The 22750-nt window shown below is 36.2% G+C and overlaps 1 protein-coding gene across 8 annotated transcripts in view; it reads right to left on the bottom strand.

Annotated features, from left to right (window-relative positions):
* SRSF11 (serine and arginine rich splicing factor 11) overlaps positions 1–22750 on the bottom strand; it is a 57836-nt gene that overhangs the window by 20444 nt on the left and 14642 nt on the right. For 7 of the 8 annotated variants that reach the window (XM_090269600.1, XM_090269601.1, XM_090269603.1 and 4 more), the window contains exons 2-7: positions 14861–15082; positions 8943–9076; positions 5073–5182; positions 2352–2444; positions 1560–1609; positions 200–327 (exon numbers count right to left, since the gene is read on the bottom strand). In XM_090269600.1, the coding sequence (XP_090125726.1) occupies positions 200–327; positions 1560–1609; positions 2352–2444; positions 5073–5182; positions 8943–9076; positions 14861–15060 (715 nt within the window). In that variant the 5' untranslated portion in view covers positions 15061–15082. Of the gene's footprint in view, positions 1–199; positions 328–1559; positions 1610–2351; positions 2445–5072; positions 5183–8942; positions 9077–14860; positions 15086–22750 lie in introns of all 8 variants that reach the window. The other variant, XM_090269608.1, reaches the window with a different exon arrangement.

Raw genomic sequence — 22750 nt, 5'->3', positions numbered from 1 at the left:
GGCTGCCTTCTGTTTAGGCCATGACTGGGGACTGAACCTGCAACCCAGGTAGGTGCTCTGACCAGTAATCAAATCGCAACCTTTTTTGGAGCACAGGACAACACCACAACCAACTGAGCAACCTGGCCAGGGTGCAATAACCATTTTTGCCAACAATCATATAGTACAGATTCTACACAAGTGTATGAACATATTTTACCTGGTTCTATGGCAGCAGAAATGAGAGACTGTGCTTCTCGTACTCTCTTCATGGCTTCCTCTATTTCTTTACTAGAGGTATCTGATTTCAGACTTGGTGAAACAAGACCAGCAGCTACATGATTCAACCTGAAACAGAACCAAGAATTGACACCAGAAATATTTTAAAACGTACAGCAGCATTTCAAATAAATATGTTAAGTGTTCCATATAATATTTTTGTAAGCCATTCCTTGAAAAAAAAAGGGCAAGAATTCCATTATTTTGGTAAAACTATACACAGTATAGTACCCTTCTGAATATTTAAATGGCTCCTGCATTTTAAAGACTCGGGATATCTGAAACAGAGAGGCCAATAGCGCTCCTAAAATTCCTGATTGAAAAGGCTAAAGATGCACCTTTAAGAGTTTATATTGTACATGTTAAGAAAAAAATCAGTAAGACACCAAATTTAAGACAAGTAGTTATTTGTGGAGAGAGTGGGAAGTGTAAATAAAAATGGGTGCTCAGGGAATTTCAACTTTATTTATGATATTTTATTTTATAAACTGGGTGATACGTATATAACTGGATTTTATCTAATAATTTTAAGAATAAAGTCCATCAATTTCTATAGTAAAATGATTCTATTCTCCTCCCTCCCATATTCTCCCACTTAAAGTGACTTTCACCAAGGAGAAAAACATTCAGTTCAAATTTAAAATACCAAGAAACTACCAATTAAAATAACTATGACTTTGTCATATGCATACCAAATAGGATATATATCATTTACAGCATGAAGAGAACTTTTCAAAGCACCTAAAGATGTTGGCAATTATTATGTGGTATATGCCACTCCTTGGCTCTAGAGGTTGTTTCTCTCACTTCTGTCTTCTAACTCCTATTCATACCCTAGGACTTAGCTTCTCTGATTTTCGAACTAAGTTCTTCTCCTTATAGTAAGTTTCCATAGCACCTCTGTACTTCTTCTAGTTGGATCCACATGCTTTACTACATTTAAATACTGTCTCCCTTCTGGACTAGAGAATAAAGGTACAGTGCCTATGGTAGGTAATATATATATATATATATATATATATATATATATATTAAATGAATCAACTAAAGATAATGTTTAGTTATTTTCCAGTTATTTTGGTATAAGCGATTTAAAATTATTTTGAATGATTCAAATTACTCTAAACAAAATCCTCTATAGATGGACTTATCACCTACAGAAACAAGGGTTTTTCTTGTTTCTAGAAAAATGTATGTATTGCGTGCCTTGAGATAACTATCTTTAAGCTATCAAAAAATTACCGTTCTCCAGACACATACGATATCCACATCATCAATGGAAACAAAGAAAACATACTTACTTGGGATCAACAGTACTCATAAGCTTCAGCAACTGATCTGCTGCAAGAGACTGCAAAAACAGAAATATAACAACAATGAGAATACATAAAGCAGTAATGACTGCTATTGTATTTTTTGAGGATGCTGCAATGTTCTCAGACAACTTGACAAATCTACAAAAAGTAACATTTGAGGCACATCAATGACAACAGAAATGCAATACCAGTCAAATGTATTAGGTTTTCTAGTAACCACATTAGAAAAAAAATAAAAAGGTGACATTATTGACTATAGTAGCAGTGCTTTAGCAAGTTAAATATGAGGATAATAAGAATGAACAATCTCAATTTTAGAGAACAATTACCTCCTGCTTATTTTAACTTTCTGAGTAAAGTAATGCCACTTTTAAGAAACTTGAAAAACAAAACTCAAAGTGCTTAGCAAGTATAATAAATCAAAAATTTTCACAAAGGATGTGCAAAAAAGTCTGGCAAATTACAGTGAGAGAAAACAAAATTTCCCAATGAGTAAATGACAGGAAAACAAAGACTTCATAACATATTGATGATGTGTTAAAATTCCCATGAAGCTACTCTCTTAAGTATATACAATGAAAAATTCTTCAATGGGTAAGGGGCTAATAATGTAATGATCTTTTAAATCTCTTTGTTACAAGAGTATTTACGAAAAAAAATTAATCCTATACCATAGCAATCAGTTATATCCTGCTCTTGAAATGCACAGTTAACAGTTAATAAAATAAAGATTTAATTATAAGAATGACCTCAAAGTGGAAGAATATTAAATTATACCTGAGAATTCAAGTTTGCTCCAGGAAGCCCAAGTGCAGCAAGGGTAGGATCAAGAGTAGGAGCTCCCAAGGCAGCCAATGGAACAGCGCCAATCTGTGAAATTATATATTTTATTTATTTAAAATTTCATTTCTATTCCTTATTCTGTGTGTGTACGGAAGGGGATCATTAACTTATTCCTCCTTCTAAAGGCAAATAATTAGTTTAAGTCTGTAGGCTACGTGATTGCTGTTACAACTATTCAGCTATGCTGTAGGTTGAAAACAGGCACACAGTATGAGGGGGGAACTTAAAACGCTTGAAGTTTATTAAAAATTATATATTTACTCTTATATGTTTAAATTTTAGTCGCCTTCAAAGTACTTCCCATTTGATACAATATATCTATCGAGATGTTTTTCCACTGCTCAAAACAGCTTTTGAATTCATCGATTTTGATGCCTTTTAGTGCTTCTGCCTTTTGAACAATGGCAAAATGTTTCCCTTTGAGGACTTTTTTTACCCAGGTGGCTTGGGACAAGATCAGGTGAATAGGGAGAGTGAGCTTGGGGGTGGGGGTGGGGAGAGGGGCATGCCATTTTTGGTCAAAACCTGCTCAACACTCAGCAGTGTGGGGAGGTGCACTACTAAATCACCCATCATGAAATGGGCAAACGTATTTAAAGTCTTCAAAAAACATTCACTGAAGCCCAGTGCAGCTTTTCACAACTGCTGGTACACTGATACAGATGGATTCCTAGAACACTCACCTAGTGGGATAAGCCTGTACTACAAGGGGCCTGCCCTCCAGAAGATAATTCATTTTTTGGTGGGTCCCCTGTCATATATATAAACGAACAGGCATAGTTGTATTCTAATAAAGAAAAATGGAGGTCTGGCTCAAAAGTTGTAGCTTGCCTGCCTCTGGCCCCATTTTCCACCTCATTATAGCACATCACCCCTACAATCAGAATTTAGGAAAAAAACAAGTAACTTTTCAATATATTCTGGTGGCTATTATAATTATTGTTTCTCAGCTCCAAATCCAGTTCTTTGGCCTGTTTTGTAATGCTCAAGGTAGCTTTTCTCCTTTGACAGACAGCTTTACCAACGGGGGGAGCTGAAAAGACACTGGGAAAGGGGTTTCTCTTCCTGGTTCCTCAGTCCCCTTCATGACTGTGACTGTACGCATGTGGGATACCCAGTGGCTTTCACTTCTTTGTTAAGTTCCAGAGCCATCTTCTAGGGCAGCTTCCTAACAAGTTCTGTGGCACCCTGGAAAACTTCTCTAGTATCCACCCCTTTCAAAGGAGGTCTGACTCATGAAGGGGTGGGGTGTATGGGTGGAAGCCCCTTCATCTAAATGTTCTTTTCCTTGTGTTCTTTCTTCCTCAGCCCTACAAGTAATGGTTGCTTCCTGTACTTGCAATTCATGTACTCCTTAGTTTCCCTAGTAAGCTCCTGTTACTAATTACTGATTTCTTATACTAAAGTTTCCCTGTTCAGGTTACTGTGTGGTTCTGTCTCCTTCCTGTCTGATATAACTGATTAAAGACACAAACCATGCCAAATATTATAGCCCAGAGGGAAATTCAACTTTCACTGTACTAAAAGTTCTCCTAGTTTTAATTTTTAACATAAGGTTCCAAACTTCCTATAATTAACTATTTACTGAGTATAGTTAAAATAGTGTATTAATACTATTATCTAAGCTATCTCAGTTATTACACAATTAAAAACATTTTTTTCAAAGACATTTTTAGAGGGAAAGAGAGGGAGAGAAACATCAATGCGTGGTTGCATCTTGAGCGCCTCCAACTGGGGACCCAGCTGGCAACCCAGGCACGTGCCCTGACCAGGAATTGAACCAGCAACACTTTGGTTTCAAGGCTGGCACTCAATCCACTAAGCCACACCAGCCAGGACAGTTATTCAGAATTTTATACATCAAAGGTATCCACAAATTTTCCAGATCTGCATTTTGTAAGCGACAACCAAAGTCATACTCAAAAAGCTGGGAATTCATGATCTCAGTCTCTATAATACCATGCAGTTCATTTAACAGTTAAACTACTTAAGCAAAATGACTTAATGAAAGGAATTTTGTTATAAAGTTCTAGTTGAGGCTCCATCATTTGCTTTAGCTGTGAAACCACTGACCAGTTATAATCTTTCTGAGTGGTTACAATACATGGTATATAAAAAACCTTTTAGCTCTAAAATAAGCTTTTTACAGCTTTACCAGGGTTAGAAACATTACCCAGTAAAATTTTCTCCAACTTGAATATTCCCTCTTCCCCATATAAAACATATATCCATGAATGCATTTTTATTTCATGTCACTTAATCAAAACCTTAAGTTTTTAAGCAAAAGATCAAAAGACATTGGCAAAGGAAAAAAATGTTTGAAATTCACCTTTATTTTCTTTCCCAGTCTAAGCCTTTTTAACAGCATGTTCAACAAAAGTCTGATGCTCCATGAGATTTTTTTCATATTACTGGGTTATTTTGAGTCAGTGACAAAAATAAGATATTTGTGATTTTCAGAATGTTCTTAAAATGAAAACTTCTAAGAGATTCTATTTAGTATTTTGATTGCAATGTAGCCTTTTACAATATTATACACATGTGATATCATTTATGAACTACAATCACACAATACTTAAAAAACTCAAATATGTTTAGCTTTATTCACAATTCTGTGTTCCTTTCTATTCTTTGAACTATCAATAGAACTAGTACCTGGGTAAGTGGGTTAGGAGTAGGCAGGAGTCCACCACCAGGCAGAAGACCTGCCACTGCATTAGCTGGTGCCAAGAGAGACAAAGCCTTAGTCTCATCAGGAATAACTCCTGCAGAGAAACATCCTTGCATTAGAACACACACTTTTGCAAGACAGAAAACACACAAAAACACCCAGAAAATGTCTCCCTGATACACCACCTGAGTTTGTTGAAAGTACTTATGTTCGCTAAAACATAAAGCTTGATTTCTATGATTATATATTATTAATTTTATGTCAGAATGAAACTTCAATGTGTGAAAATTTGTTTCCTTTTTTCTCTACAAATGGTTAAGATTCTAGAGTAAAAAAAAATAGCACAATACACACTACTTTTTTGTTAACACTGCCAAGATTTCATCACCTGTACTCGATTTTTAAGTCATGAACCAAACGTAAGCAAGCACAGTCGGTTCTCCAGGGGTGTGCTCTCAACTTTCAAAAGCTGTTTTATGAACAACGACTCGTGTCGGCTGCTTCACTATAAAGCACACAGAAAAATCAAGATACACAAGACAAAAAAAGTTTGATTTAGGGGTTAATAATATGGTACAGTTACTATGATTTTCTTTTACACCTACCATACAAATTTTGTAAAAATTAAAGAGAAGAAAAGTATGTAAAGAAAATATTCTGTTGGAATCAAGTGTAGGGCTTTTGCTGACTCATGACAATGAATGTTTCTGAAGGTCTCTGAATACACACTGGATGCGTGTGTGGCAGTGAGAGAGAGAGAATAGGTAAAACAACATGGCACATTCCTTACCTGTACAGTAAAATGCTTTATGTTCCAACATGTGCCATGCTAACCATACCAAAAAAAGTGCTGCTAGTGTGAGATCAAAAGCTAACTTAGCCAAACTCCTAAAGCCAAAAACAACATGTATGTGTTTTTAAAGCCTAATCTGTGTATTCAGATAAAATCTAAGGGTCCTAAGACAAATAATTATGTAGACAATTTAAATTCTATCCAACAGCAAAAGCCCTATACAGATGGATTAATCTGTTAATGTGCCCAAGCCCCCAAAATGAGAGTTCAATAATACAATTAAACTACATATTTGCAAATACCAGTAGTATTTCTGTAATACATATTAAGAAACTGCATCTCATCATAAAACATACAATATGTACAGGGCACTTAAGAGAAACTGGATAAGCTGCAGAAGAAAACTGTTGGGTGGTATTTTCAGCAGGGCCTGGTATATAGTTCAGGCTGAACCAGGGAAAAGAACTGTAAAACACAACAACAAAAAAGAAAAACCACTGTTAAATAAAGGTAATGGTTCCTTCCACCTATACTGAGAAGTGCCGATAATATAAACAAATGTATACTACACAGCACTGTTATCTTGCTTGTGTCAGAGCTGTCATCAATTTAGATACCAAGAGTTATGGAGGGAAGGGGAGGGAGATCATTTAGATATAGGGCATTAATGCATCAATATTAACAAACCTACAAAGATTATGGGATAATCTTGCATGCAAAATTATGTCTCAAGAGGATAATATTAAATATCAACATCTTACTCAAATTAGTGCATATGCAACATTTCTGGCAAACTAAAATCCTCTTGAATTTATTGTGAGACACCTGATAGAAGATCTGCATCCATTAAAAAAAAAAAAAAATTCATGCATCTGATCCTCTGATTAAAAAAAGACTATTTAAAAATAAAACTACAATTTAAAAATAGCAATGAGGCCCCTCACCAGTTAATTTTCATGCGTCAAGAGTATTTTTTTTACTGCTGCTTTGATAGAACCATGAAATACTGCATGAATGTGTAGAAATGAAAGAAAAAGAAACAGACAAAAGAAACAAACATTAACCAAGGAACCTAAATAACCCCCAATCCATTACTATTAAAGAGTTCCTTCCAAATCCAACTATCTCAGTTTTACCAATTAAGACTATTTATTCCTTACCGTAGACTTTGTGTCTATTGTTCTAAAACATGACGGAGAACCAACACCAAAGTGTAAGAGCTAAAACTAGGGTGAATGGTGACAAAGGGATTAGGTACATCAGTTACTTAGTGGAGATAACATTAATACAGCATACCATACCATTAATTAAATACACCAAAAATAAATTCCAGAGCTAAATATTTTGGTAATTCTACATATACTCCTAATATTTCACTTTCGAAACAGATACAAAAAAGTTACCATGGTCTAAAAATATTTATGAATGCCAATTATATGATATACTGTATTATGTTCAGGGCTTGGGTACTATGATATAATACTATGCCAGTAAGCATTCTTTCAATTTAAAGGCTAACGTTTAGCACATTACTCACATGATTTGACCCTTATTCCAAAAACTATCATCTGTATTTTACTTATCCTAAATTTGAATTCTGTAAATTTTCTCTTGGTGTTAAGTCTTATCCTACAACAGGCACACTGATATAAAAAAGGAATTGCTTAATCAAAACACACTAAATCAAATGTTTATCAGCATATATATTTTAAAACCTTAAAATTGGGTTCACACACTTTAATATCATAGATAGATGTACTATTATACAGCATGCCTTCAACCCACCTATGAATGCAACTTAATTTCTTTAGAAAACCACAAGTAATTTTTCTAAGTTTAAGGATTAGACATTTCACAACTTGTACAAGGTATGGTGTAAATGTTCACACTGGTATTCAAAAATCTGAGATAACATCTAAGATTAACAACATCAAGATTCTGCTTCCACTGACCAGTACACTAAGAAAGGGAAAGCATTAAAAACCTGGTCGGCATTAACTTAATGCTGTAAATCAACTTAAAGTCCAGTAATTATTAACTTAATTAAAATCCAGTAATTTTGTATTTCAGTTATTTCTTTGTCAAAATTTATAGTTACCAAAAAGAAAATCAAGTAGCAGTACATTGGGAACAAAGTAATTATAAAATATGGCTTAGAAAATTTTACGAAGTGGAATTAAAATAGTGCTGTCTTGTCACAGTGGCTTTTTTAGATCCAAAAACCCTGCTCATTATTTCTGTCAAATTACTTTAACACCCTAAAATGTAAAAAGAGAGAAAATGTAGTTAACAAATGGTTACACCAGGAAAACACTTGGGGGACTTGAGTGCTTGCTGGCCTTTAGTTAATGTCTAGAATCCCCTGTAGCTGCAGAGGACCCACTTTTTCAGTCATCTGGAAGAGTTTTGCATTTGCCTTCTCCACTACAAAAATCACACACACAAATAACAGAGAGAAGAATTTATTATTTAGAGATATTCTAGAAATATAGCAAGAATGAACAAGAAAATTTGGCAATAAAAACAAAACACCCAGTGCCCATCTGGCACCTAAGCTATAGGAAATCTTGAACTTTCATACAAACCAAATCATTGCAACCCTTGGTATACTGGAATTCAATATGGGATATGTTTTTTAAAGTTATCAAGAATATGAAGCACTAAGGAAATAAAACCTAGTCATTGATTAAAAACAGAAATAACATTATGCATTTATTTGAAGGCTCCTTTGTCCATTCAACTTCAGGACTTCTTCATAAAGCGCAACATTAAATTAACTAAGAGGATGTATGTTAAGGAATTTCAATTAGGGATATGGTTTTAAAGAACTTAAAAATGTTTTAAAGGAATGGAAAGGTTAAATATCTTATCTAAAAGATCTGATTTCTACTTTTTAGATTAAAAAACATTTGCAAGTTAAAATACGGACCACAGTATAACAAGGGTTTCATAATGTTAATAGTTTACATTTTTAACATGCTTCTAACGCTCACTCTAAAACTATACTGAGGTAGACGGTCATCATAGGATGCCCACATAGATAGTTAAACAAAGCACAAACCTTCTGCATATGGTACGACTATCAATGCTCTGTCAACGAATACAGTGTTTGTCAGATGCTGTGCCACAACTGCTGAGTCTGGATCATGGAACTTAACAAAGCAGACACGGGATGAGACTGGCAAAGGTGAATCACTGAAAAATAAACAATAACATAAAAATAGAGAAAAAGAGTATCAGTTAAAACATAAATGATTCATAAACCTATGCCTACATTTTGAAAGCAAAATAGGCAGATAAAAATACTGATTAGTTTAACTAGTTTAAAGAAATCCACTAAACTCATGCGGCAAATAGCATGAATACAATTACTGTTTGATTTTATAGTTTACCAAGTTAAAAAGTTTGAAACTACATTTTCAGAGTTTAGGCAGACTACAAAAGTGTCAACATTTTGAAACTAATAGCAATAATAGTTATTTTTAAATACAGGTAACAAGTAAGTAGTCTTGGCTTAGGAAACTTTTCAGAGTAAAAAAAACATAGACTATTCCAATTCTGGAACAAAAGAATATTGTGGGAAAGTGTATCTGCTTGACAGCTGTGTTTCCTTGACCCGCCTACTAAATAAATGCCCTCTCCTCTTTACCTACAGCAGAGAAAAAATGTTTAAGCACACACGGGGACAATACTCTACACCCTAGCACGTATTACCATTATGCAAAATTTCAATAAACAAATAAGTCACTTCGCTCGACAAATTGCTCTTAGATAAAAACAAAAACAAGTGCTGTATGATAAGATAAATTAAAAAGGGTGTTTTTTTTTTTTTTTTTAAACATAGGGTGGTCCAAATTTCTGCCACAAAAGTTCCTGTGAGAGGGAAAGAGGAAATAAAGGCAGGGGCTGATCCCTTAACCCAAACCTAAAGCTATTTAAAACCAATCATCTGTGGAGAAAAAATGCCCCGGGCTCTCCACTCCACAACAATTAAACCAAGATCTCTGATGATGAAGTAGAGAATGCTTCCTCCTTTTTTACTTCTGACAATTTTTAATATATGCACCCAGGGTAAAGAACCCTTGCTTTACTATAAGCCAATTACATCATAAGACACAATAATGAAAATGAAAATCCTGTAGTGTCTTTGAATGTTATTAAAATGAGGTTTGTTGTTAACCTTTCTAATAAAGTGGACTTTCAAGTGTGCATAAAAATGTATTTTCATCAGATGTGGTTATGGTAGGTATTTTCAGAGGTAAGTATCTGCTGGAAAACATTTTTTTCCATTAATTTGTGCACTAGCATGAAAATAAAAACTTATTACAGCGAAGACTAACACAAAGCTCTATATAACCTGAGATCTTAAACCTGTTATAATTTACAAGTTTACCTAAAGGCGCCGCCTTAGATACTAAGCACAGATCCTAATCTAAGTACAAAGCAGAGTTGACAATATATAGAATTAAAACTATCTTATTATAAAGGTCTACTGCTAATGTTTTTGAAAAGATAAGTCTTTTTTAATGTAGACATAGTGATTTTTAATATGAAGGACTATTGGTTGAAAATTTAACATTACAACCAGAGTAGTAGAAAGAAGGCAATTCCAGCAGTTTTAGAATTAAAACTACACATATATAGCACTTTGTAGTCCTTTCTGACACCCACATCTTTACCACTAAATTAAAAAGCTCTTTAAATGCTATCATTTGATATTCTTAACACCCAACATAATGCCTTGGGAAGTAGTAGGCACTTGGTTCTTAAAGAACATAAAAGATAATGAACAGTTCTTTAAAAAGGAATTAGAAAGTACTACCTAGGTGTTCACAACAGTATTTCCACTTACTTCATAATGCTAAAATGATTAATATTTTTTTCTGCCCACTCATCATAAGAATGCTACCATTATTACCTGGGCTATATCAAACCTGCAAGTGGTGAAGTAAAATATGAATAATTTAAATACCATGGAAAAGACAGCCACAGTTAAAGACAACTCAGAAGGCCAAATAATTCATGTTTCCCCACTTCATAGTCTTCTTTAAAACTATTGCTATTTGACCCCACAATTATATTCTTACAATTTCAGTTAAAATTAATGAGACATATGTTAATAAGATAGAAAATGGATGTCTGAATTTAATGTTCACACCCTAGTAGTCTGTGCAAGTAGCACTTTAAAAAATGTAGCTGTCTTTACTTCTTATCTTTAAGAATATAAACGAGGCAGGGCAGTGAAAAGAACTAAGGAACAAGATATGTAACAGTGGGCTCTGTATGATGTTTTGCTCTTGACCCAAGAGTGATGGTATTGTGTCTGTTTCTTCAAGTGTCCTCTAAGGATTGTTTGAGTATCTTCTGGGACGCAAATAGAAAATTCAGATTTGTTTTCCATTTCAAGGCCACTGAATCTTAGAATTTCTTTTCTAGAAGGGCTCTGATTCTTAACAAGATGCACAATTAATATGTGTCCACTGAGTAAGAGAGGGTCAGTTCAGGCTACTGATACCACTCTTTCAATCCCACCTTATTACTGTGCTAACCATTTCTGAGCAGAGAAATTTGAGCTTATAAACAAAACCATCTCCTAAGATGACCAAAATAGTAGGCATGTGAGAATGGTAACATTCACCAGAAAAGTTGACCCTGATCTCCCTCACTGTGTTCTTATTCAGTTCTAAAGAAATACAGAAAAATGCTGCATTAAAAAAAAATTTTTTTTAAGTAAACTAAGTTCTCTTTCTTACCTAACTATACTAAATTACTTATTTGATGATTAAAGTATCTATTTTTGTTCCTTTAAATAACAAATTTAAGTTTACCTGTAGCCTTCACTGTATAACTTTGACATATGCTTTACTGGGATCATTGTCCTAACGAACACTTCAGTTATATTTTCCATTATGAAATCCCACAAAAAACAAACATTTGAAGAATACCTACTAAGTGTAAAAGAGTGATTCCACTCACAAGCTGCTAGGCTAAATCAAGAAAATCACGATCAAGTGATAAAGGTGAATCACAACACTGCAGTTCTAATAGGTCTGACACTGGTAGAGTGCCTTGGGCGTACAAAACCACCTACATGAATTTCTGTTCACTCATTTGTAACATAGGGTAAAATACGTTCTCCCTCTGGATTTCTGAGGGCTAAGATAAAATAGGAAAGCATCTACCATATAACAGACACAAACAATGTTGAATTTCCAACATGCATTTTAGTTAACTTTTTCTTTTAAAAGACAATAAATGGGAGGAACACTGACAAATACTTTCAAAGGTTGCAGGGCTGTCATACTGAAGAGAGGGTTAGAATATTATTTGTTGTGAGGACAGATAATTTGATCACTGAAATTATAGACCAGCAATTTATGGCTTAAAAGAACCAAGAAATAGATGAAGTTAATAATGAAACAAAGGGAGAAACCTTGAGGAGGCTGTCACTGAAATGTTTGCCAATATACAGATCCCAGGATTCCCCCCACCCCCAATAGACAGGGGCTCAGTCATACAAGTACTTTAAAAAATGCCACCCCCCAATACTGAAGACACCAAGGGCCTCATATTCTATAAGAGGGAGAGATAAACTTAACTTGTTGATGACTGATGCTACAGAGCAGTGGTTCTCAACCTGTGGGTCGCGACCCCTTTGGGGGTTGAACGACCGTTTCACAGGGGTTGCCTAAGACCATCGGAAAACACATATATAATTACATATTGTTTTTGTGATTAATCACTATGCTTTAATTATCTTCAATTTGTAACAATGGAAATACATCCTGCATATCAGATATTTACATTACGATTTATAACAGTAACAAAATCACAATTATGAAGTAGCAACAAAAATAATTTTATGGTTGGGGGGTCACCACAACATGAGGAACTGTATTAAAGGGTCGTGGCATTCGGAAGGTTGAGAACCACTGCTATAGAGAAAAACAATGTAGTTAAGTTGAACAGAGAAGAAAGGGAGCAGGGATACTGTATTTTTATAAAGGGTGATCAGGGAACAATTCTCTGATTAGGTGGCACCTGAGCAATAAAAGAAAACAAGCTCATCATGGCAATATCTAGAACAAAAGAGTCCTAAGTAAGTATGAGTGCCTTTGGGAGACAAAAAATAGATACCATAAAAAATATATCACGTGACGAATGTATTTATAATAGTCATAATTTTATATAATCTGATCCATCCAATCTTTGAGAGTCAAGTTTTGAAATGAAGAACTTTTGGACTACTAGGACTCCATAGCACATTATTACCAGCAAGCTATTGAAAACTGTAGCAAGCTTTAAAAAATTGTCAATAAAGTATTTCCACATTGTGCAGGTCAGATTAGCTGCTGAGATTTAAGCTGAGCAAAAGTAGACATCTACATAAGTATTATCCAATTATGGAAGACCACTAAGGTAATATAACATTCACTATATTGTTATTTTGTATGTTTTCATAAGAGAAAATTAAGTCTGTATGTGGAGACATATATGACGGTGTCAAAGAGCAAAAATGTGTCAATATGTAACTCCTTCCAATACAGGGTAAGTCCTCTTCATGTACAGTACCCCAGGATCACGTTATCTGGGGCACATCAACTATTCTGGTTATATGATGAAACTACTCCTTTGATTATAAAGTAAAAAAGCCATGAGGTTCCATCATGACTCCCTCTTAAGATACTGACCATACAATGGGAAAAGATGAACCAGAAATCTGCCTACACTTCTATTTGTCATCTTTTAAGTTAATGAATCATAAAAAGAGCAATCTTCAAAATAAACACTTAAAGATCAGCAACTGTAACTAAATTCTTAATAACTTCTGTGACTAGAAAGAACTGTTTTGTATATAAATCCAGTATCTCAAATACTTTGAGTAACAACATGATTACTATAATCAAATGTGTTGCTCATTTTCTGCCATTTATTGTTTATTAATTTTACTAACAATTTAATAAAGGGTATGTTGTGAGAAAAACTGAGTAATAGCAAAACATCTAGTTCTGTATGTCCATATTACAAAACCTATTTGTCCTTCATTACCAAAGCAAATTATTTCCATTCAAAGTAACTCCTATAAATAATTTCCAGAACTGTACACTTCCTGCAAATAATTCTAAAATCTCTCTCCCCATGTGTAAAAAAGTACAATTTGAAAACACTAAGAATCATCTAAAAATATTTTAAATATTAAGTGATGAAATACGGTAACATGGTCAACTTTTGTTATTTTGGTGTGCCGACATAGTACATAAGAGTAGTGATTTATTACAGCCACCCAAACAGTAGACCCCTATTTCCTGTTTAGCACTTTAAGTGACAACATAAAACTAAACGGAATGGGAGAATACACTGATAGTAACATTGAATTTTCACTCTTCTGAAAGAAAAACTGTATAAAGTATCATAAATGTACACATTACTGAAACAAAGGATGACTCTAGTTTTCACTTATAACTAATTTGTCATTAAAATTAAGTACTCTGGTCCACTGAATGTATTGTCTGTCACAGAGCCTTAACTGTATTCGCTAGGCCACGGTCGCGAAACAGCAGTACTTAGCAATATGTCAACCACTGCCTATGAAGTTCAATAATTAATTTATATAGGAATGAACAATTTTGTCACTTTCCAAAGAACTCAAAAAAAACCTCTGATTAACCAAAACACACAAAATACGGTTATCTTGCTTTTTAGTTGCCCTTGCCCAAAGAACGACCACGTCTGCACAATTTAAGAGGAAAAAACAAAAGTCTGAGATTAAGAGCTAGTGTCTCCTAACCCCCCAAACCCTGGGCCTGCCTCTGTATTAGCAGGCCTAACATTCAGATTCTTTCCTAAGTAAATGCAACAGCCAGCCTCGACTAACGCAACACGGCCCAGGGAAGCAGCGACAAGGGCCTAGGAAATGTGGGTTAGGCCCGGGCTGTGGGGGAGGAGTCAGCAAAAACGGTGATGGTGGGCGATACTCACTCCGGCGGGAAGAGGCGCAGTTCGTCGATCTTGCCTAGGAAACCGAAGAGGGTCCGCATCTGTTCAGAGCTAGCGCTCGGGGAGACATTAGTCACCTGGATTACCTCGGTGCCGCCGCCTCCGACGCCGCCGCCTCCGCCACCCGGCCCGCCGCTGGGGCCCGGGCCCGCAGTGCTGGGGACGACGGTAGTATTGCTCATGGCGGTGCTCGCGATCACGCTCCTGCTTTAACACATCAAACACACAACAGACAGTGAGAGGGAGGGGAATAGAGGAACCCGTTCGCGGGAGAGGAGACAAGAGGGTGTCCACTGTCAGAACCGCTGCTGCTGCCGCCTCCACCGCCGTTTCTCCGCCCCTCCACTCGACAAGGGGGAGGGAAGAGAACGCGCGAGTTCGAAACCACGAGAAAACAAACGGCCACCCCCACCCCGCCTCCAACCACCTCACTCGCAGGCCGCGGCTCCTCCCCAGAATGCCTTGCGGCAACGGGCGCGTCAGCGTTGGCCCCGCCTCCCCCCTGCGCAGGCCCAGTTAGCCTCAGCCTCAGCCGTAACCGTGAGCAAGAGACGTCATCCTCCCTTCTTGCTACTTTTTTTTTTTTTTAAAGACAGATGGAAGGCATCAATCTTTTTTTAAAGGCAATATTTACTTCCCTGCAAAAAGTTCACTTTAGTAACCATTTTTATTAAAAATGCCCAAGATTTTTTTTTAATACAAAGAATCAACTACAGACCCGTGTTGTTACAAATGAAATTTCCACCCTAGCTACCAAGATTTTCCTTTCCACTGGTATAAAATTTTCTGAATCTCTTCACATACATTTTGATAACATTAAATCATCTTATAATTTGCTTTGTCAGTAAACCTTTTTTTTAATGTTACATTTCCTGGTGTTTTGTAAGCTAATTTTATTTCACAAGTTGACTATTTGGAAGTACATTGTACAGTACCTAAATATACTCTAATATAAGATCTGAACACTGCAGAAAAACTTGCTTTACATGCATATTCTTGCTTAACATTTTTTGAAGCTTTTGACTGTAAAAAGATCCTTGCCTAATTTTTCAACCTCATCTAAACTATTTTACTTTTATCCAGTGTTATTCAATGATTTACAGTTCCCCAAACCTGACAAAACCTTTCATGTCATTGCGTCTTTACACAAGTTATTAACTACCTCCCCCATTTTATCCGCCATTGTGTGTAGGGCCATTCTTCTATCACTGCCACACTTCTGCAAGCAGTTAGGGCTTTTTCTTCTCTGCTTAAGAAGGAAGCATTCATATAACTTGTTATATACCACCTCCGTTTGGAAAAAGTCCAGCCATTGTTAATAGACGAAAGAGGGCTGCCCCACATGGATGTACGTAACCTGACAGCCAAGGAGAATGAACTAGAATGCACATGTGTGAACGATGCCTTCACTAAACTAGTCAGTGGGGGCGGTAGATCCTGTTGAGTGAGCATGTGTACTGTGTGGCCATTGCATTAAAAATGAATGAGTGAGTGGAGCAACAGATCTGCATAAAATTTTGCATTAGGTTTGAACATTCCTCTGCAGAAACTATTCCGATGATTCAGAAGGCCGCAGCTACAGGCAGCTGGTGATGGGCAGCTTCATCACAACACCACATCTGCTCAGGCATGGTGTCTTGTGCAGTTTTTTTGGTGAAACATCAAATCATGCAGGTGACTCAGCCCCCCTACAGCCCAGATTTGGTGCCCTGCGACTTCTGTCTTTTCTCAAAACTAAAATCGCCTTTGAAAGGGAAGAGATTTCAGACCATCAATGAGATTCAGGAAAATACAATGGGGCAGCGGATGGCGACTGGGAGAACTGTGAGGTCCCAAGGTGTCTACTTTGAAGGGAACTGAGACATCATTGTCCTATATACAATGTTTCTTGTATTTTCTTCAATAAATGTCTCTATTTTTCATATTACATGGTTGGATACCTTCTGGACAAACCTCGTAATAGACGTGCATCCCTTCTTCCCCACAAACTCATGAATTTTCTGGGTCAGTATAGGACCTAGCACAATTTCTGTCACATAGTTAATGCCCAATAAATGTGTTGAACACATGCATAAGTATGTGTTAACATAGAGCCACTTATTCTGTAACAATTGTTAAATAATTTACCTGATCCTGAATATTTTTGGAGGCTAAAACCTGAGGCCTTATGGAATATTTTCATTAGTAGATGCCTGTATGGAAAAAATGCAGTCAAGACTATAGTTTGTGAGAGATTAGAACACTAAGTTATTGAGATCAGATGTACCCACTCAACTGGCTAGTTACTAGTTTACTTATTAGCTAAGTCACTTCTGCTAGCTTTTATACAAAAGAGGGATGGGTTGGTGAATGTAAGCCATAGCAAATTACAAATTACAATTAATTGTACATGAGTCATAAATACATATCTATGATTATTAAAAATTTCAGTAATTTATTTTCTTATTTTGAAAATGACATGTTAACTGCCAATTAGATTCTTAACAGTTTGATAAAACTGATTTGTGTATGGGGTCCTACAAAATGGAGGTTGCCCTAGTGGCCCCACCCACATCAGAATCTAAATCTGTCTGCCTGCATTTCTGGGGTAACACCTGTTAAGAGAACCACTAATCAAAATTCTCCAAATGAACCTTAAACTAGAACAGCAATTTTCAACCTTTTTCACCTCATGGCACACGTAAACTAATCACTATAATTCTGTGGCACAACAAAAAAAATTATTACCAATCTGGCAAAAAAAAATTTATATATATATACACATATATATATAGTTTCGATCCATTCACAACAGAGGGCTATTGTTGTATCAGCTGTTGTCATTTTTTAATATAACAATCTAAGGGAAAAGAGGTCAGCGCCCCTGACTAAATAGTCAGGTATCACACATTTAAAAAATTTTTGCGGCACACAGGTTGAAAACTGCTACCCTAGCAAGTAAGACCTGCTAAAGGCTAAGAAGAAAATCACCCAACTCTTGACCAATCATGCCATTTCCACATTGCCTTTTCTTATTACCTAAAATTCACTCTTACTCAGACTTCCTCAGGAAGAATGCCCTACTGTTTCTGTGGCAATAGTCCCTCTCCATATCGCAGTTCACTTATCGAGGCCTCACTTATCGCGGAATTTTAAAAAATGTTATATTTAATTATTTATCACGGATTTTTCGCTATACAGTATTCCCTCACTTATCGCGGGTATTATGTTCTAGCTACACCCCCCCCATAGGTGAAAATCCACAAAGTAGGAACCTTACATTTATTTTAGTATTTATATATATTTTAAGGCTTTATAAACCCTTCCCACACACTTATAAACCATTCCCAGTCCCTTATTAACCTTTCCACACTTTTATAAACACTATTTATGTTCTTAAACATATTCTACACTCTTAAACCTACGTAACTTAACAACACAGGTATACAGTACTGCAAACTCCCACGTGATAGCGAAAAATCCGCTATAAATAATTAAATACAATATTTTTAAAAATCCCGCGATACAGTGAGGCTGCGATAAGAGAACCACGATATACAGAGGGACTACTGTACCGTGTACTCCCCAAACCACACATTGTTTCCCTTGAATAAAGGACATCAAAGTTGTTACTAAATTGTTTTAGTTTTGCCATATGAAAGACAAGTTCAACACTTAGTAGGAGTGCCTACTATGTGCCAACAAGCATGCTACACTGTTCTATGATAAAAGGACAAATAACACAAGGGCAAGATTCATGCATTTAAAAAAATTGTTAAGATCTTTTTATTCTCTGTGGTAGATACACAAAAATCTTTTACATTATTCTACATTTTTTTGTATGTTTGACATATTTCATAAATAAAATTACACATTTAAACAAAAAACAGTCCTGTGATAAGATAAAATCTTGTAAGTAATTATAAGAGATAGATGATACTTCCATATGAAGAAACGAAGTGGAAAAACCTTAATTACTATGGAGTATTATTGAATATTTTATTTCAAATCATTAAGCAGCTAGAAAAAATACTAAACTCAGAGCCAGAAACTACCCTGCTGTTTATTAAGCATGATTTGAGAAAATTTTACCTCACTGCTAAGAACCTACTTTAGTCACTAGGAGCTAAGGTGGTGAATCAAACTTCTGAAGATCCTTTTAGGGTCAATAAATAGATTAAATAATCTATTTAACAATTAACTATTTCGCATACTATTGTCTGTTTTCCTTACAAATTAAATAGCTAAAGGCAACTAACAAGTATTTCAAAGCAAAATAACAAAAATATCCAATCTATACTAGTTTTAAATCATTTTAGATTTGTTCAGGCTCCCAATTAAGCAAGACAATAAGAAGTACAGAACATGGAGACAGGTATCATGCCTGTCTTATTCGCATTAACTCCACTATCTTAAGAAGCTGCTTAAAAACTTGCAAATTATTCCAAATATTACGCACCTGCTAAAATATACGATTTTTCCTAGTCATTTGGAATATGGCAGAGAAAATACAGGCACTGTCCCTGATCTAATGAAATATCAGGTCTAGTATGGGAAACTTTCAATTAACAAAAAGAAAAAGATATAAGGAGAAATGTGCTGTGATGAAAATAGACCAGGATAGGAGATAGGAGAGATGGTGTTATCTGAGTTGTTTGAATTTCTAGGAGTAGAACCAGCCAAGCAGGTGAAACAGTAAAGTAGAAAGGTCCTGAGGTTGGAACAAGTTTGAAGAAAGTAGGAAGACCATTCCTTTTTTTAAAGTATGTTTTATTGATTATGCTGTTACAGTTGTCACAATTTCCCCCCCCCTTTGCCCTCCTCTGCCTGGTACCCACCTTCCCTCCAGCAATCGCCCCCTTAGTTCATATCCATGGGTTGTGCATGTAAATTCTTTGGCTTCTCCCTCTCCTATGCTATTCTTAACATACCCTTGTCTATTTTGTACCTACCAATTATGTTTCTTGATCCCTGCAACTTTTTCCCCTTTCTCCTCCTCCCCCCTCCCAGCTGATAAACCTCCATACTTATGATTCTGTTCCTGTTCTGGTTGTTTACAGTATTTCCTCACTTACCACGGGTATTACGTTCTAGAACCCCCACGAAGTAGGAACCTTACATTTATTCTACACTCTTAAACCTACGTAATTTTAACAACATACGTATACAGTACCACAGTTCTGTGATATAGCAAAAAATCCGCGATGATTAAATATAATATTTTTTAAAATCCCGCGATACAGTGAGGCCACAATAAGTGAACCGCGATATAGAGAGGGACTACTGTACTTAGTTTTTGATACAACTTAGAATTCTAATCTTACAGGTATTGCTGTCATAGCTTAGTCTCTCTCTCTCCCTCTGCCTCCCCCCCTTATTTTTTTGCTAGTGCTTTTTCTTGTTTCTGTTTTGTTTTTTAACCCTCACCTGAGAATGTATATTTATTGGTTTTGGAGAGACAGACATCAACTAGTTGCCCTTCGTATGCACCCTGACCAGGAATCAAACCCTCAGCCTTTTGGTGTACAGGACAATGCTCCAAAAACCGAGCCACCCAGCTAGGTTTGCATAGCTTAGTTTTAACACTTGGGAGAACCTGTCTATACTAAGGCCAGAGTGCTGGACACTACAATTTTATTTAAATTACAACAATTTTGTAATGTAAATGCTATTCTTCTTGTGTGCTGAAGTAGTAAGAGGCTCAAAGAGGTTAAAGTAATGAATGTGCCCAGCTGTTAGCTGGCTTGGCTTATACATAAGATCTTTTCCGTTTATAAAATATCTGACCTCTGGCACCTTGAAAAAGGGAAGGCAAGAAAGTTTAGAGTATATTGGAAAACTTTAATAGAAAGAGGTTGAATGGTCACTAGAAGTTGAAGTCTAAGAAAAGGATTGCAATTTTTTAAAATCTTAATATAGAAGAGAATAAAATATAAGAAGGAAGATCATGGACAACCTCAAGAGATTAATTGTACTTTTGGAACAAAAAGAAAGCATAGCGGGGTGGGGTGGGGGTAAGACTGTAGGAAAGAGGGTGCAGAGAGAAACATTTCTGTTACACAACAGGAAAGAAATGATCATAATTAGAAACAGGAGAAATTAGAGTAAGAGGCAGTTTGTACTGAATTGTATAAATCTGTACAAGGGCTGCATTGCTCTTAAGTTGTAAATTATAGAAGTCAATCATATTTCAGAGAAAACCAGTTAAAAATTGTAGAAGGCAACACTAGTGGTTTCCATTGATAAAATGCAAATAACAATGGTACCTACTTTATAGGCTTATTATGAAGATAAAATGAGTTAGTATTTGTAAAGCATGTAGTAAGCATATGTATAATAAGTATTTGCCCCCTGGCTGGTTTGGCTCAGTGGATTGAGCGTCGGCCTGCGAGCTAAGTGTCGCTGGTTCGATCTTCCAGTCAGGGCACATCAGAGAAGGAAAACTCTGACTCCAAAAAACCTCCGCTGCCTTGCGGCATACCTCTTCAGGGGAAAGGCTAAGGGAGTAAACCCCGACAGAAAATCCGGAGCCGGAGTCCCTAAGGCGGTTTGACGTTGTAGTCAACACCGGCAACTCCTGCGGCGCACCTGAACCCAAGCTGTATTGACTCCGTCTTTCCCTTGGGCCCTTCAGCTGCGAAGAGAGGGGGGGTCTGCTGCATGGGCAACAGCAGACCCTCCATATCACCCTGCCCAGGCTCTGTAGCTTCAGCTTCACTGGAGAGGACACTCCAGCGTCATCGCAAGATGTCGATTCAACACGGGAGGAGACAGATACCGTGTCACTCCCGAGTCGGACTGCACAGCCATTCTCGGCGGTGCAGATAGACTCTTAAGCAGCTACACCATCGTCTCTCGAGACGGACGGCTGCCGACGAATAAGTATTTGATAATTGATAGATTTAACCTGCAATAATGAGGAGTCAAATAAGAACATGCTGAAATGCTATATAATTTGGAAGGTGTATTTTTTTTTTCTTTTGGGTATTTTTTTTTCCTCTAGTAGCATTTTTAAAATCCTTTCTGCTAATATTTTATTTATTTTTAAGTACATTTTATTGATTATGCTGTTAATAGTTGTTCAAAAATTTTCCCCTTTTGCTCCTCTCTGCCTGGTATTGCCTTTCCCTCTAGCTAACGCTCCTCTCCGCCTTTTCATGTCCATGCATTTTGAGTGTAAATTCTTTGGCTTCCCCATTTTCTATGCTTTTCTTAACTGCTCTCTGTCTATTTTGTATCTACCAATTATGCTTCTTGATCCCTGCACCATTTCTCCATTCTCCCCCTTCCCCCTCCCCACTTATATACACTCCAAATGATCTCCATATCTATGATTCTGTTCCTGTCTGGTTATTTACTTAGTTTTATCATTTTTTTTATTTTTAGATTCTGTTGTGGATATTTGTGAAATTGTGGCTATTTTAATGTTCATGGTTTTGATCATCTCCTTCTTAAATAAGTCCCTTCGACATTTCATGTAATAATGGCTTTGTAGTGATGAACTCCTTTAGCTTTACCTTGTCTGGGAAGCACTTTATCTGCCCTTCCATTCTAAATGATAGCTTTGCTCTGGTTGTAGGTCCTTGCTTTTCATCATTTTGAATACTTCCTGCCAGTCCCTTCTTGCCTGCAAAATTTCTTTTGAGAAATCCCCAGATAGTCTTATGGGAACTCCTTTGTAGGTAACTCTTCTTTTCTCTTGCTGCTTTTAAGATTCTTTTATCTTTAACCTTTGGCATTTTAATTATGATGTGTGTTGGTGTGGTCTTCTTTGGGTCCAACTTGTTTGGGACTATCTGTGCTTCCTGGACTTGTATGTCTATTCCCTTCACCAAATTAGGGAAGTTTTCTTTAATTATTTTTGCAAATAAGTTGGCTATCTCTGTTTGTTTG

This window comes from Furipterus horrens, unplaced genomic scaffold (assembly GCF_987537825.1).
Source record: "Furipterus horrens unplaced genomic scaffold, mFurHor1.1.pri manual_scaffold_3, whole genome shotgun sequence".
Taxonomy (NCBI): domain Eukaryota; kingdom Metazoa; phylum Chordata; class Mammalia; order Chiroptera; family Furipteridae; genus Furipterus; species Furipterus horrens.
This window is presented reverse-complemented; position numbering and strand designations above follow the sequence as displayed.